Source organism: Muscardinus avellanarius (assembly GCF_963383645.1).
Source record: "Muscardinus avellanarius genome assembly, chromosome: 8".
Lineage (NCBI taxonomy): Eukaryota > Metazoa > Chordata > Mammalia > Rodentia > Gliridae > Muscardinus > Muscardinus avellanarius.
The window spans coordinates 865,861-882,891 of NC_137794.1; the positions used below are offsets into that span (position 1 = coordinate 865,861).

Consider the following 17,031-nt stretch of genomic DNA (forward strand, 5'->3'; position numbering starts at 1 on the left):
AGTTTTAGTATAGCTTGATTCCATTGGAGCTTTAGGAAAAATCTTTTATGTTGTCTTTATAGAAACAAAAGTCTAGATTAAACATAATCGCATGGATTTAGAACTGCTTGAAGGTTGGTTGGTTTCCTAACAGCAGTGTGTGTGTGTGTGTGTGTGTGTGTGTGTGTGCCTGTGTGTGTGTGTTTAAACAATACTGGTTGAACCCAGGAGAATTCTACCTACCCCTGAGATACACCTCTAGCCCTTTTTATATATTTATTTTTATTTTGTAAAAAGAATCTTGCTAAGTTGCTGAGGCCGGATGAGAATCTGTGATCCTCCTGTCTCAGCCTCCCAAGTGCTGGGATTACAGGTGTGCACCACCGTGCCCAGCTTCCTGAAGGTCTGAATAGTTTTCTGGCCTCTGAGACAAGGTTGTTGGGTTCTGGGGTCACCTCTTTCAGGTGTGATGTGGGTGATGGCCACAGAGGTATTCTAAGCTTTTGGGGATCTGAATTTAGAACTAAGATTTGAGACTCAAAAATATCTTGACTCTCCAAACCAACAGTATTTGACAAGATAAAAACAGAATCCTACATTTAGACTAAAAAATTTAAGTTCTGTAAGTATGGAATGGGGGGAGTCTGGCCGGGCAGAAATTGGGGCGTAGCCCTCTGGTCCCACTGCTGAGCCCATCCAGGTGGTCTGAACCAGTGGTCAAAGATGGTTCTGCTGCCCAGGACACCTGTCTCAAGGCACATGGCACCCACGATGGGGGCAGAGTCCTCTGCTGGTCATCACCGAGCTAGGCCAAGAGCCAGCCACCACCCACATGCTGGATATCCCTCAGTTCCAGCCTCTGGCCAGAGCAATGTCCTCTGTTCTTGGTTGGTAGGAAAAGCAGATCCGACCAGATTCCCTCTCATGTGTAGACCACGTCAGCCCAGGGCCCTCCCAGGGTTCATGCTCATGCCTCCCCCTGGTGGCCTCTGAGGGCACCTGCCTCCTCTAGACCACTGCCTGGTAGGTCACATCTGTCCAAACATGCCTGTCTAGGTCGACATTTCCACGCCATAACCTAAGACTGACCGTGTAGCTTAGAGGAAGGCTTATTTGCTCACGGTTTTCCTTCGAGATTTTAGGGTCCAGCCCACGTGAGGCCCAAGGCTGTGGAGCTCATCACATGGCGGTAGGAACTGGAAGGAGAGGATGTGTTCCTCACATTTTGGAGACCAGGCAAGAGACAGGGAGAGGAGGAGGAGCCATAAATAATCCCCAAGGCCGCAGCCCCAGGGGCCCACCCTCCAGCCTCACCCGACCAGCCCAGACCACCACCCAGATAAGACCAATACAATGGATCTATCCACTCCTGGGATTATAGCTCTGAAGACTTAAGTCCATCAACCCTGAATATTAAGAAATGAGCTGTTTAGGGGACACTCTACATCTAACAACGCCCGAGTCTAATGCACTAGACAAACCCCTGAGCATCCGTGCTCCCCTGGACAGCCCACTCCAGGAGCAGAGCTGCGCAGTTGGCCCGGTCTACTCCCCACACCCTGGACCAAGCCTTTAGAGCAGTCCTCCCCACACCCTGGGATGCATCCACTGAGTGAGCCCTGCGGGACACTGCTCTGCAGAGGACAGGGCTCGGGTCCCGTCCGTACAGTCACAGAGAGAGGTAGAGGAGGGCCAGTCTGACTGTCTAGAGTCTCGTCCTGTGGCCGCAGCCCTCCTCTCTCCTCCAGGGACAGGAGACTAGTATCAAAGTGAGTGTGGACAGCAGGACACATGACTGTCTCCCAGGGCGGGAGGTGGAGGAAGCAGAGACACCAGGGAGAAGGGCAGGGCTCCCAACAACCCGGGGAGGTGGAGGGGCCTCTGTGCGCCCTGCTGGCGGGCATGCCTGACCATGCTCTGGGCTTCCTCCTAGATCGCGATGAGGACTTAGGGTGTCTGCCTGCCGAGCGCCCCACCTGCCGTGACCATGGCCCCCCGCAAGAGGAGCCGCCACGGCCTGGCCTTCCTGTGCTGCTTTGGGGGCAGTGACCTCCCCGAGATCAACCTCCGGGACAACCACCCTCTGCAGTACATGGAGTTCTCCTGCCCCATCCCCAACGCGGAGGAGCTCAACGTGCGCTTTGCGGAGCTGGTGGTCAGTGCGTGTATGGGGGTGGGGGGCAACGGAAGGAGGGCGGAGGGACAGGCAGGGGGCCAAGGGCAGGAACCTGGGTGCCGGCTGCTCTCCAGACTTCTCTGGGGGCTGAGGCATGTCCACAAAACACCTCAAATGTTTGAAGGAAACAGTCTTTCTCCGGTGCAGACACCGTCCAGACCCACCTCCTATTCTCACTGGATTCTGGACCACGTGGGGCAGCTATTTGGCTTCTCCAGTAGGGAACAGAGCCAGGCTTTGGTGGAAGAAGGCAGTGAGGTGTCTCGACACCAGAACTCTTGCTAGTTTTCTCCTGCTTTGGGGAGTTTCCTGGGTCCTTTAATCTCAGGCAGGAAGAAGGGGCTCAGTGAGATTCTATAGGCAGACGGCATCTCAGCTCAGAGGTGGTCCACGCCTGGGACCCGGGTCCGGTCTGGGACAGCTGCATCCCATGTCTAGCCAGCCCTTCCCAGCTCTTTTCAAAGCCTATTCAGACCGTCACCTCTATCTGCCTTTGTGAGCAGCCCCTGTGTAGGTGTGAAGCTTCATACTCGGATGATAAAGAGACAGAACAGGGAGGACGCACGGCTCCTCTTTGGCGGGCTGACGGGGAGACTAGGCCTGCACACCAAGAGGGTCCCAGCCCTGAATGCTGGCGTGGAGCCATGCCACGTCACTCTACCCCGAGCCCTGGGTTGTACTTTCTCACGGTGGGCCAGGTTTCGGGCCAGCAGAAAAGCAGAGTGCGAGGTTTGGAATGCGGTTTTGCACTGTGTCTGCTAATAGAGGCATCTGGGTAAGGCAGTCCAGCCTTTCAAACAGCAGGTGAGTGAGACCACGCAGATTCTGTGGGAGAGCTGTCCGGCGTCCTCTCACAGGAAGTTCAGGAGGGTCTATTGTTTCCTGGCTTATTCGTGCCACTAGATTGGGGCCAGGGGACAGAGTGTACTAGTGTAGAATAGCATCGGAGCCCACTGGCGTTAGGCAGGGATGCTCTCTTGAACAGAGTATACGCGTGAGTTTTGAAAGAAGGATGTAATGGGAGGTGTTCCCTCCATTTTTATGGCTCCCTCGTTCAAAAGATATTACGGAGCATCTTTGGTAGGTAGAACCCTCGCAGGACACTTTAGCAAAAGCAAGGGTGAGTCAGACAAATCCTGTCTGCAAGACAGAAACTTGTTTGGTACTAAATCTGCTGGAGTCTTTAGTTCCAAAGGCAGGTGAACTGATGGGCATTATTTCAAATAATTGTTATATATACTGTCCGAATGATAGCTGCTGGCCATATGTGGCTGCTGGCTAGTCTGAGCTGAGATGAGCCACGTGTGAAGTATACACCAGAGTTTGAAGATGAGTTTGAAAAACAGTAAAATGTCTTACTGATTTTTAATATTGATTACACATAGAAATGATCATGTTGAAGATGTACTGGTTGAAACAAAATGTATTAAAATTAACTTCCTGCACTTCTCCTTACTTTTTTTTAATGAGACTAGAACATCTTTCAAATACATGCTGCTCACACCTGACAGTTCTAATCTGGGCAAAAGTCTTAAATGTTCTCCCTTGAATTAAAGTATTGCGAAAGGAATATAGATGTTAAGATTCAAGACCCTTAAACATCATTAGATACTATCATACTCGAAAATATAAAGCCTAGTCATAGTCTAGCTCATTTTCTTAATGTGAGTTTTGCTATCGATTTTTTTCAACTTTGTGTGCGTTGTAGTCACACATCTTAGCGGAGCACACGATGGTAGAGGCGCGCACGCACACATCACTCATTTAGCCCTCAAAAAGCCCGCAGCGAGTTGAGAAGCGCACTGTGTTCCCCATGGCCCGTTAACTATTTCTTTGACAAGCCCTGGAATTGCTCATGGGCTACAGGATTAGAAGCTTCAAAAAAAAAGTACAATAAACAAATAAATAAATAAATAAATAAATAAATAAAGGAGAGATTTAGGGCCCGTCCAGCACAGCCAAACTGAAAAGGTCACCCCAAACTGCTTATAGAGTGACCTCGAAATAGAATGACCTCAGAAGGTGCCCAGTTCTGCCCCTTAGAAGCATGCTGCAGCCGAGGGAGCCTGAGACTTGGGCGTGTACAGCCTCATCTCTGGGGTCCTGTGGGCGGACGGGCAGCTCTGCCTCCCTGGGAAGCACCTCAATGCCTCCCTTGGCCGGGATGCTTTCCTCCTCCGCTCAGCCCCGGGTCCTCGCCAGCTCTTCCCAGCCCATGCTGGAGGCCGCGCTGAGGTCGGGGGAGCCAGAGGATTTCTAGGCAAGAGACTCCAAGGGTAGGTAGGCTTGAAGGACGGAGCAAGGATCCTAGAGAGAGGCGGGACCTGTTCTGTGGATCACTCCTTTCTTTCTAAGCTGGGAAGCTTAGGAAGGACAACTGCAGGAAGACAAGAAATCTTAGGCAAGAAGACCAGGGAGCAGCAAAGCCATGCAGAACCAGGGTGACCTGGAAGAGAGACTTGCCGAGACAGGGGGGACAAGAAGCGAGGCTTGCTGGGGGAGAGGGGATGAGCTGCGTTTCCAGTGGATGAAGATGCCCCGCACGTCTCTGGTGCGCTCCGGGAGAAGGACAGCGGGCCGAGGGAGAGGTCTGGGATGCTGCGCTTTCCTGCAGGCTGGACGTTCTAGTCTCAGCCTCCCTGGCCTCAGCTCTCTTGCTTCTTGTCTTTGCAGGATGAACTGGATCTCACCGACAAAAACCGGGAGGCCGTGTTCGCACTGCCCCCGGAGAAAAAATGGCAGATCTACTGCAGCAAGAAGAAGGTGTGGCGCGCCTCAATGGCCCTCCTTCCCCACGTCCCGCCTCCACAGAAGCCAGCTGTAATATCCTCACCTCTTACTCGCCCAACAGATTGGTCAAGCCTCCGTTAGGCTTGAAACATCAGGAAAGGCGGAAACAGGAAAAAAATATCTCTGTCCCCGTGGGCTTACATGCGGGGCAAGGGTTCTGTTTCCATGCCCGGGTTCTCTTTCAAAAACCCTGTAAGCAGACAAGTAAGCCTGGGCTTCTTCTGGTGCCTGCTGCCAGGCAGGGAGGGTGTGCAGCCCAGCATCCAGGGAGAGCTGTGCTGGGTGTTGGAAGTCAGTTTGCAGGGGTGGAGGCGGGTGCCCTCTTTGTGTCTGTGGCCTCTGGCCTGGCCCAGCCAGGGGCCTCACATCTGCCCTCACCCTTCTGGCTCCCTCCCTCTTTCCTTGTTCATTTAAAGATGCTGTGGTCTCCTGCCCGTGGCCCTTCCTACGCAGGGCAGGCGGCCTCCAGGCTGGCTTAACCGGACTGGCCGTCTCTGCTCCCGCCAGCCCTGCATCCTCTTGCTCGTCTCCTTCTCCTGTCTCTCTCCTGCTCCCCTTTAGTTCAGTCTTTCTGTTTGTTCACTCCCATTCCTCTTGCCCCCCTCACAGCACAGGTGTTTGGGGATTGGTCTGCTCCTTCCCGCACCTTCCTGGAGGACTGGCAGGCCTGGCAGGAGCCGAGCTGTCCCTCCTGCTTGGTCCCTGGGCCCCTTCAGAGCTCTGCCCACTCTGCCTGGTCAGGACATTGTCCAGTCTGCACAGAGCCAGGCCAACCTTACAAAATGCAAGGATTAGAATCACACAGCCATCTGGAGTAGAAGAAACCCAGGAGCAGACTCCTTGAGTCCTCACTCTGCACACAAGCCTGCAAAGGCCCAGAGAGGCAGTGGGCCAACCCAGCCACCAGCCAGGGGTGCAGGCTTGTAATCCCAGCATTCAGGAGGCTGAGACCGGAGGATTGTGGTTCGTGGACAGCCTCAGCTACTCAGCGAGGCCCTTTGCAACTGGCCTCAGCTGGGCATGGTGGCACAAGCTTGTAATCCCCGCGCTTGGGAGGTGGAGACAGGAGGATCACGCAGGTTCGAAGCCAGCTGCACTGGCTTAAGAGACCCTATTTCCAAATTTAAAAAGTATAAAATAGGTCTGGGAGTATAGCCCAGAAGTAGAAGGGTGTCCAGGAACCCCAGTGCCATGAAAGAAAGAGAGAGAGGAGAGAGGAGAGAGGAGAGAGGAGAGAATATAAAAAATAAATGGGGCCGGGGGTATAGCTCGGAGGTCAAATACCCCTGGGTTCTATTCCTAGACCCACAAAAAGATAGGGCTGGGGGTGTAGTTCAGAGGTAGAAGGCCCCTGGATTTCATCCCTAGTACCACAGAAATAGTCTGCAGAATAAGAGGTTCTGTGCCCATGAATTTCATTGTAAGAAAAACTGACCTAAAAAAGCTCCAGTCCTGGGGAAAAGGAAAAGGGGAAGGAGAAAGCAAATTTTAGGAGTAATTAATCATATCTCATGATATTTTACTTTCCAAGTTGATTACCATGGAACTCTCTTAAGTTGGTCTCTTCTACAGTTAAAAGATTTATTAAAACATAATATCGTCTCTCACTATTTTCCAAACCAAACTGTGCATGACTCCCCTGTGCACGCTCGGACCTCTGCCTCCCCACATGGGCGCTCCTGTGTCTGGAATACCCTCCTCCCCTGTCTCAGCCTTAAGAGTCTACGGAGTCAGCCCAGTGCCCTCAGCCACCCACGGCCTTCCGAGCGAGATGCCTCCCCCAGGCTCAGCCGGACAGCTACACAGAGCAGCCTCGCCCTTCCTCTGAGGCAGAACGCCTTTTTCCTTAGTACATTCAGGCCTCAGTACTGATTGGCATCCTGCAGGTGTGAATTAAATGCACACAGGATGGATAATGAGGCGCCAGCAAAGGCAGGAAAGGAATGTCTGCCGATGCCATGGTCTTTGCTGCTGTGCGTCCCCTCCCCAGGGCAGAAGACAGACCATCTGCCCTTCAACCATGAAGATTTCATACATAAAGCCACGTGAAGTCACAAGACCTGAGCGAGGCAGCTCCCCACGGGTCTAAAACTTGGGTTTTATGAAAGGAGACAGTGGTACTGGGGTGGACAGGGCGGAGGAGTGCAGGGCTGCCTGCAGAGGGGCTCACGGGAGCATTTGGAGAAGGGAGTCCTTCTCCGACGTGGAGGCAGGAGATTAGCTGAAACAAAGCAGAGGCAGTGACGGCCGGGAGCAAGGGGGACGCGTGTCACGCGGAGCCTTGGCTGGGGAAAGCTGGCTTTCACCGTGCCAGTGGCGTGAGTATGTCCTGGGCTCCACATTCTCGCCCCCAGGAGGGCGGACTTGAGCCTTTCTCTTGGGGCCTGAGGGCCAGGCCCAGCTGCACACTCCCTCATATGGGAAACTTTGACAGGGAGTCAATAAATCAAGGCCTAGGAGGGGCTCCTGAGCCCTGTAGAACCCAGGGCCTTGGGCCTCTGTCTCTCTTCCCGTCTCTTTAATGTAGCCACCTGGCACTGAACCAAATGCTGTATACTCATGTTCTCAAACTGTCTGAGATAAAGGCCGAGTTTTTAAATCCCCAAAACCCTTGCGAACCAGTACTTCTGTATAATGTAAGAGCAAAGAAGAACAGTGAACGATGTCCAGATGATGAGCACACTTTCTTATGAGACACCATCGTCATATATATATATATATATATATATATATATATATATATTGTGTGTGTGTGTGTGTGTGTGTGTGTGTGTGTGTGTGTGTGGTACTGGGGGTGGAACCCAAGAACCCAAGGGCTTTTCTATCTCTCGGCTATACTCCCAGACCTATTTTTTAAATACTTTATTTGGAAACAGGGTCTCACTAATGTCCTGAGGCTGGTTTGAACCTGTGTGATCTTCCTGTCTCAGCCTCCCAAGTGCTGGGATTACAAGCATGCGGCACCATGCCCAGCCCTCGTCATAAAATTAGACTTTATCAAATCTAGGATGAACAGTTAGGACAGAGAAAAAATATTGTAAAAATCTTGCTTGTTGTCGGTGGGAAGTACACACCTACGATGTCCATTGGAAGTATACACCTGCAGAGTTTCTGCCCCATCACTCTCTGGTCCAGAGAGTCAATATCTGCCATCTTCATTTTACCAGGGGAAAAGATGGAGGTCTAGTCAGATTTTGCATCTTCCTCTGAGTTCCACCCTGTGGGAACTGAATCACTCCAAAAACTTCTAACAGAGCTCAGGATCTCAGACCTGGGCTGACTTGCAGGCTGGGCCACAACATCCTTCTTCTCGTTCCAGGAACAGGAGGACCCCAACAAACTGGCGACCAGCTGGCCTGACTACTACATTGACCGCATCAACTCCATGGCCGCGGTGCGTGGCTCTGTTCCCACCTGGACCGGCTGCAGGGAGAGGAACCCCGCACCCAAGCCCCGCTTCCCATCCGCACAGCACCCACCCACTGAGCCTCTAGATCTTTTCCTAACCCCTCCCTCCTCTGGGGGACGTCAGAGTCCCCAACCATTTCAACACTTATTAACCCATCTAGACGTCACGCAGGCTTGGGAGTAGCCTGGGCCAATAGCTCTCCCCATTTGGCAAATAAGGGAAGTAGAGTCCTGGATGAGGACCTGGCTCCTCTGTCTGAGGACACCCTTCCCTGAAGTGAGGCTGGCCTGGGCTGCCTACTGGGCTGGGAAGACAGATGGCCTGGTGTGACCTCTGCCCCCTGGACCTGTCGACCCCTCAGATGCAGAGCCTGTATGCATTTGATGAGGAGGAGATGGAGACAAGGAACCAAGTCGTGGAAGACCTGAAGACGGCTCTGCGGACCCAGCCCATGAGGTGACCCGGCCTGCTTCCCTTCCTCGCGCCACCCTGCCCTCGCCCAGTGGGTCCCTGACTCTGAAGCCCTGGGCAGCATCCTGCTACCTCACCCGACCCTGGCTGTCTCCAGGCATCCATCTCACCACTTCTAATCCTCCCCTCCTGGGCTGGTGGGAGCCTGCCGGGGTGGCAGGAGGGAGATGAACACAGGACACTAAATAAGCTTAGGTCTTGAGGCGCTCTCTAGACAGGGATCGGGAGCAGGCAGTGGGTGTTTGGGAGGAGAGTAGAACAAACAGAAAAGTGGCCAGATGTCAAGGTGTGTAGAATGGGCTTTCTGAGAGCCAGGCGCAGGGGAGGCCCAGCCTGGAAGGAGATGAGCTGGGGGAAACTCCAAGCGCCAGGGGGATGGGTTGAGTCAACGGGTGAGGTTCAGCCACCTCTGAGCAGGAGCCACGCAGGCAAAGAGCAGCAGATAGGTGTCCAAGGGCCACAGGAGGACTCCCACCTCCCCAGATCAAGGGTGCAGGGCCCAGCGAGGACCAAGGGCCACGAAGCACCCTTTGCCTCCACCCTGCACACCGGTGTGCTGGAACTAGCTGGACTAGCTGGCAAGAGGCGGCCATTACATCCACAGCAGTTTTGCAAACCAGCTGTTAAACATAGCTTCGAGGAAAATTTCAACCATATAGCCCTAGGATTGCATGAACTAGATCGAAAGCAATACTTGAAGCACATCACTTTCTAATTACCTACTTCTTTTTCTCGCATTTTACTCTCACGTAGGTCCCTTACAGTCGGGTATGCTCTTGAGTTTACTCCCATTGTGTGTGCGTGGTGGAAATACCGTGTCACGGGGTACCTCTTCCCAACACCGTGTCCAATGATAACATGTTGGTAGCCTGAAATCAGCTATGCCAGGAGTATTTATATCATCAAACAGAAATGGTACAATCGGCCTCTCCAGTTTTGTTCTTCCCCTAGAGGGCCAGTACTTAACATTTATCAGCCATCCTCCAGGGGTACGTGTGTACTGTCTTCCCTGAGGTCACTACCTCAGGAGCCTAGAATCAGAGCCGCCCAAAGGATAGACACATCCCAATTCCCGGTGTCCCCCTGACAGGATGGGGTAGTTTGGGAAGGAGATTCAGGACAAGGTGATCATGACTCAGAGGTTGAGGGGAGGTTGCCAGGTTCATCCCACCGCAATTCGCTTTAATTTTTACACACACATTCATCATGGAAGTTTGTGGAATACAAAAAAAGCCTATAACAAGTAACAAATGACCTACTGCTAATTTAATGAGAGTATGTGTTTCTATTATTCTAAGCATTTTGCTTAATATAAGATATATAAGTACATGCACATGTTAATTATATGTAGTGTTCCCTGAGCTCAATTTATGACATCACAGATTGTTAATTACTATACCACTAAGTCGAGAATTCTAAACCTTCCAAACCTTCTTTTTATGCATTGCTATGGAGTCTAGCACCCAGATGAAACCTGTCGACTGCTTCTCAGAAATGATGTTTTAAAAAATAAATAGAGGCCGGGCGTGGTGGCGCGCGCTTGTAATCCCCACGCTTGGGAGGCAGAGACAGGAGGATCATGCAGGTTCAAAGTCAGCTGCACGCGCTGGCTTAGGAGACCCTGTTTCCAAATTAAAAAAAAAAAAAGTAAAAATAGGTCTGGGAGTGTAGCCCGGAGGTAGAAGGGCTTCCAGGAACCCCAGTACCACCAAAAAAAAAAAAAAAATAGATAAATCGAAGGGGTTAAAATAAGCCAATTCAATTAAAATACAGCTGCCAAATACCGAAAATGCATGTGGTAGCAGTAAGTGTGCTTCTTCATGCCTTCAACAGCGAGAATAGCCGCAAGTCTTGTAACCGCCATGCTGCTGAAGGACCGACAAGTACAAATGGTATTTTGCCATCCCTGCGACGACTATAATTGGATGTAAAAAAAGCGGTGATTTCTTTGGGTGACAAAGCCACAGATTCTGCTAATCACACTGTCAGTTAGAGGCTGCATTCATTGTTGGAGGAAATGCGAAATCTCAGCTAGAGGTTATTAAAAATAAAAATGTAATTTTCTCTTCCGAGTCCGTAGACCCTTTAAGGGAACACGCAGTCCAGGTTAGGAAGCCCTGAACTAAGAGGGATTTAATGTTCTCTGCTGACAGCCAAGATAACTCGGCTGTTTCCTGAAGGACCTGCTGAGATGTAGCTTCCCAGCCTCGTCCCTTGATTCAGCCAGTCTGCTGGCCTTGTCATCTGACAATAAATTCTCTTCGTTTCCCATTCTCATTGGAGATGAGCCTTCAGGTTTACTGGCCATAATAATTATGATCATCTCCTCTCTTACATCCCATCTCAGTTATACGACCCGCAGTGAGTGGTATTCAAATGCACAGTACTTAAAATGCAAATAAAAGGTGAGTTTTCTGCGAGGATGGTAGGGTTTCAGTGCTGTGAGTAAACTTTATAGATGGAACGCTCTAGGTGAGACAGTGCACACTGGTAACATGGTCGCCGCGCGGCTATTTGCGAAATGCAGACGGAATGATATCCATACGCCCAATGCCTATTTTGCTTACGGCTCTGCCGGGTAGGTTTGTGACCCGCTTCATCGAGCTGGAGGGCTTGACCTGTCTGCTGAACTTCCTCCGGAGCATGGACCATGCCACCTGTGAGAGCCGCATCCACACCTCCCTCATCGGGTGCATCAAGGCGCTGATGAACAACTCCCAGGGCCGGGCGCACGTGCTGGCCCAGCCCGAGGCCATCAGCACCATCGCACAGAGCCTGCGCACAGAGAACAGCAAGACCAAGGTGGCGGTGCTGGAGATCCTGGGCGCCGTGTGCCTCGTGCCCGGGGGGCACAAGAAGGTGCTGCAGGCCATGCTCCACTACCAGGTTTACGCGGCCGAGCGGACGCGCTTCCAGGTGAGGAGTGTGGCTAGCTGGGGGAGAGGGACGGGACAGAAAATGGACGAGGTGCTCCTACTCAGGAAGGAGGGAGGACTGGGGACCAGAGGGCTCATTTAAAAGATGGGAGGGCTCTTGAGTCGTGGGTGTGGCTGGGAAGATGAGCTCTGGGAGGCTGGGATATGGGTGTGCATTGTTTTTGTGGCTCTGCGTCTAAGCCCAGCACCTAGCTAGTGATAAGGACTCAGTCAAGAACTGAATGGAGTGCAGCTACTGGGGTCAAGACTTCAGCTCAGTGCATGCTATCCTCTTTTTTTTTTTTTTCTTTTCCTGATCTACCCAGAATAGTTCAAATGAAATAGGTGATGGGTAGAAAGCCCTCCCTTGGGAGTTTCCTACAGCGGTAGCATGGTCCTTTATCTGTGTCACGGATGCATCCCCAGCTGGGCTGGCTGGTGATGGCTCAGACCATGGGGCACAGTACTCGACACGAGTAGATCTCAATAGATTTGAACTGATGACCCAAACTCTAGAGTTCATGGGCCGAAGAGGCCACTTGCTCCTTCTGGCACCACACATTTTCGAGCACCTGCTCTGTGCAGGCAGCAGCCCTGGACCCTGCATACAAGGCATCAAAGGGATAGCTCAAGACTGAGTCGGGCGGTGCTGGGTCCGGGGTGCAGAGGCAGAGGAGGCCTCTTGGTCAAGGTGAGGTCGAGAGTGGCCTGAGACAAGCTGGACACACACGACTGGCCGGGAGGATGGAAGGACCCCGAGGAACTTCAGGAGCACAGGGCAGAGGTCGTCCGTGTAGGGTCCCAAGCCCCCGCCTCCTGCCCTCCGCCTTGCCGTCCCATGCAGACCCTGCTGAACGAGCTGGACCGAAGCCTGGGCCGCTACCGGGATGAAGTGAACCTGAAGACAGCCATCATGTCCTTCATCAATGCTGTCCTCAACGCTGGAGCCGGAGAGGTGAGCCCCACTCCTCCCCGGCCACTCCTCACCTCTTGGACCTGGGGCCGAGGGCCGAGCAGGTCGCGGGGAGGCGGCAGAGAGGAGGGCCCGGCCATTTGGCAGGTTGGCTGCCCCCATTGTCATCTTCACGTCATCTGCATAGCTTCTCATTTCTTCTCTGTGTCCGAGAGAGAGCGGCCTCTCAAACCTCGCTGTCACTAGGGCCACACCGTGTGGGGCCTGGACACGGCCTGGCCTCTCTGTCGCTCTCTCTAAGCAAGGTTTGGCTTCCCGACGATGTTCTTTTTTATTGTATTTATTTTTTGGTGGTACTGGGTGTGAACCCAGGAGCTCCGTTCCCCGATCCTTTTTATTTTGAGGCAGGGTTTCATTAAGTTGCCCAGGCTGGCCTGCACTTCCTCAGCCTCCGGAGTAGCTGGGATTACAGGTGTGCACCGCTGTGTGCAGCTCTTTTTAGCTGAACCTGGGAGTTTCCTGTAGAGGTAGCCTCGTTAAGTGTGCCATGGTTACATCCCTAGCAAGTAAGGGGCTAGAAAGAATCACGGAAGGAAAGCCAGCAGGTCAAAGGCTGCCCCTCCCGGCCTTCCCAGATCTCTAGGGTCGGGAGCAGCTCCAGGCGAGTTTGCTTCAGGTGAGGCAGGACCATGGCTGGGTGGTGCTGAGGGCTCACGGGGACTCTTGTGGCCCTGAGACCAGCTAATGAGTCTGGTCTCCCCTCCTCCCGGTGACCCCCAGGACAATCTGGAGTTCCGCCTCCATCTGCGGTATGAGTTCCTGATGCTGGGAATACAGCCCGTGATTGACAAACTCCGGCGACACGAGAACGCCATCCTGGACAAGTGAGGCCCAGCCGCCGCCCCCGCCGACGTGTGGGGATGGGACTCAGCGCGGGCGGTCAGGACCTTTGGAAGGCTGTTCTGCCCACTGGGGGCCGCCTGCCATGCCCCGCACAGACACTGCTGTGCTGTCCTGTCTGCTGACCTAGGTCACCGCCAGGTGAACCCAGTATTCTCAACTCTGCCAGCACCGCCCCCCGGTGGGCATTTGGGAACATGTCGGGTGCTCTTTGGTTTTCAAACTGGTTGTTGGGGGCCAAGAATGCTCAACACCCCAGTACAACCCTGCTAGACAGAGAGAGGCCCCAACTCGACCCCCACACAGCCACAGAGCCCCTGTTGATCGAAGGATGGCTTCAGTCTAATGTTGGTTCTGTCCCCTTAGTCCGGGATCTTTTGTGCATGTGGTTTTAAGGACGAGACAATGGATTTTTTCGAGATGGAGCTAGTTGGTGTTGATGGGGATAGAAATTAAGAGAGAAATGCTTTGAGAGCTGAGTCAGGGACCGTATGGGGACATGGAGGGCAGTAGCCCTTGGCTGAGGGCAATGTGTCCCCCAGGAGACACGCAGCAATGCGTCTTATTGGCTGAGCTGCTATTGGGCGCTGCTGAGCATTCTGCAGCACACAGGTCCCACAGCCAAGCCCAACAAGTCCACGAGGTCAGCAAATGAAGAAACGCTGATCACAGGTGGCAGGACCCTGAGCTGACTTCCCCAAAGGAGGTCACAAGCTCTTATAAAGGATGGGGAGTGGCCTGCGCCAGATGGGTTCTCTCTGGGTTTTTCTTAGCCTCGCCTACGTGAAGCTTTTGAATTTAGTGGGTAGAGACGGGGTGGGAAGGGCTGCGACCCTCAGCCGGGGGCTATCTCACTGTACCATCTGCTGTCTTCGCACCCCCTTCTATCTAGGCATTTAGACTTCTTCGAGATGGTCCGGAATGAGGATGACCTGGAGCTAGCCCGGAGGTTTGACATGGTGAGATGCCTGCTGGGGTGGGCGACTGCAGTGGGTCCCAGGCAGGCCCCCGCGCACTGCTCCAGGTCCTGAGCTGGGGGCTCCAGTGTGGGCCGGGCCCATGGAGGTCCTGCTCCTGGATCCCTGGTGCTGTGCTGGCCTTGGTGCTCGCCCGATGAGCCACAGCTGGACACCTGCCCCCGAGGCCAAGTCCTCTAAAGCAAGGAGAGCCGGCTCCCGCCCACGACCGCCTTTCCTGGGCCGACTTTCCCTTTGACTTCTAGAATCTCCTGAGTCACCGTTCTCCAGCCCTAACCAGATCAAGCTTAGCAAACCAAATCACAGGTTCACTTTAGCAACCCTGAAATAGCCCTCCGCTGCTTCCGTGTCGTATTATAAAAGCTCTCCCTAAATGGAGACTACCTTCTGGTTCGGAGCTTCCCAGGCACGGAGCCCCGTCCCATGCGGCTCTCACAGAGCCTGGGTTTACAGACAAGGAGATGCGTGTTAGGAGGAGCCGCCTGCTTCTGCCACACACCTGGAGTAGACGGCCCTTAGCCCCGGCGGTCGACCTAGTCCACAGCCCATCTATGGCCCACTTCTTTCTCTTAGTTTGGGTCAGCACCTCTCAACCAGGGTGGCTTTGCTCTCCTACCAGGGCACCTAGCCAAAGCTGGAGATGTTTCTGGTTGTCAGAAGTCAGGGAGGTCAAGGGAGGTGCCACCGGCATCCAGCAGCTAAAGGCCAAGGGTGCTGTTGAACACCCTGACTGCAGAGGAGACCCTGCATGCACACGCACGCACACACACACACCAGACACTGTGTGGCCCAGAATGCCAACTGTGCTGAGACGAATTATGTAATTAACCTCTCTCCCTGCTCCCTGTCTCTCTCTGTAAGCCTCTGCTAAAGGCACAGGAAGACGAGCCCTCCTGAGAGATGGTGCGGGGTGGACGGGAACAGGGTCTCCCCCTGCCCCTCCCCACTCACTGTGCCCTCGGCCCCGCAGGTCCACATCGACACCAAGAGTGCCTCGCAGATGTTCGAGCTGATCCACAAGAGGCTGAAGCACACGGAGGCCTACCCCTGCCTGCTCTCCTTCCTGCACCACTGTCTGCAGATGCCCTGTGAGTACCCCACGCTCTGCGCTCCCGCTCGGGGAGGCGAGATGAGGCTCTGGGGCATCATGGGCTGGTGGGTCTGCGCCGGAGCCAGCCGGCAAGAGCATGGGTTCTGAAGTGAGGCGTGAGGATGGAGAGTTTTTAATTCTAATGTGGGGGAGCCGCCAGCCTACTATCTCTACTGGTCGACCCTGTTCGTGGGTCAGTATTTCCTACGGGTCGACGACTATGCCTGGGTCAGTATTCTCTATTGCGCCGACGCTCCTGGCCAACGCAGCTTCTGGGTCAATCTCATCTTTATTGCGCCGACGCCGGGTTTGTTTTTCCCAAAGGTATTTATACACAGCTACAGGTCAATCAACATTCTCGTGCTACCACCACCAGAATACAATACAGACCAATACAACACACACATTACAGATAGGCCTATCAGCACCCTTGTGTCATCACCACCTGATCCTCTCTCAGACCTCTTTGAACTTGCCATAACCCCAAACCTTGTTGACTCTGGGCGAAGGACAGTCAGCTGAGTCAGAGACACCAATCTAGGGGAAGGCCTTAATGGCTCCCCACAGGTCTGACCCTGCGTCCCTCTGCACTTGCCCTGGGGAGGCCAGGCCCAGTCTCAGCCCCCCATGGACACCTGCTTTCACCCCTAAAAGGTGAGAACATGTCTCTGAGTAACTCCAGCATCCAAGTTCAACAAGCATGTGCTGGTCTTTGCAGAATAAGCAGTTCTCTGTTAGCTCAGAAACGAGGGCCTCTTGCCTTCAAAGAAAGCTTCGTGCTTAGAGGAGAAGGGGCCCAGATGTGCGATTCGCATTCTTGTTTTTAAAGATTTTTATCAACTCTGCCATCCACCCTGACACGCTTGCCCTGCCTCTATTTACACCTGCCAAATAGCATCTCAGAAGCACGTGGCTAAGCTCCTAAGGCCCAGGTCTGCGCAGAGATTGAACCAATGATACCTAACTACTGATAGCAACTCCTGAATGTGACTCGAATCGAGTTTCGACGGCAACACTTGGGACTTCAACTTTTCATAACAGAGAATATTGTGAAATCGGTGTGGTCCACCATCATGGTCAACCCAGCCAGGCTCTCCAAAGGGGTCATTTTGGGGGTGTTGGTGATTGCGTTGATAGTGAATGTACTCCCAATTTACTACGTGCCAAAATCTGGGTCAGGCATTATTTTTTAGCTCATTGCCTTTTGATCTCAGAACGACCTGAGGGGTACTGCACATCACCCTCTCCCTTTTCCAATGGGTGGATCTGAGGCAGAATGATTTCTTCACATGCAGATAGAATTCTCCTTTCTTTGGGGCCAGGGCTTTAGATGAAGTAAGGTTCTATCTCTGTGAGCCAGTAGCTTGGCTTGAATCTGTTTAGCTGGGTGAAGAGTGAGTGGACAACACTG

The 17,031-nt window shown here is 53.1% G+C and overlaps 1 protein-coding gene across 1 annotated transcript in view; it reads left to right on the forward strand.

Moving 5' to 3' along the window:
* Positions 1-1,923: 1,923 nt before the first annotated feature.
* The window catches only part of DAAM2 (dishevelled associated activator of morphogenesis 2), a gene marked incomplete at its 3' end in the record, with an annotated part of 40,365 nt that continues 25,257 nt past the window's right edge, over positions 1,924-17,031 (forward strand). The window contains exons 1-9 of the mRNA XM_080700570.1: positions 1,924-2,134; positions 4,829-4,918; positions 8,265-8,339; positions 8,716-8,810; positions 11,408-11,741; positions 12,585-12,695; positions 13,434-13,537; positions 14,446-14,512; positions 15,501-15,618. Of these exons, the coding sequence (XP_080556696.1) occupies positions 1,967-2,134; positions 4,829-4,918; positions 8,265-8,339; positions 8,716-8,810; positions 11,408-11,741; positions 12,585-12,695; positions 13,434-13,537; positions 14,446-14,512; positions 15,501-15,618 (1,162 nt within the window). The 5' untranslated portion in view covers positions 1,924-1,966. The remainder of the gene's footprint in view (positions 2,135-4,828; positions 4,919-8,264; positions 8,340-8,715; positions 8,811-11,407; positions 11,742-12,584; positions 12,696-13,433; positions 13,538-14,445; positions 14,513-15,500; positions 15,619-17,031) is intronic.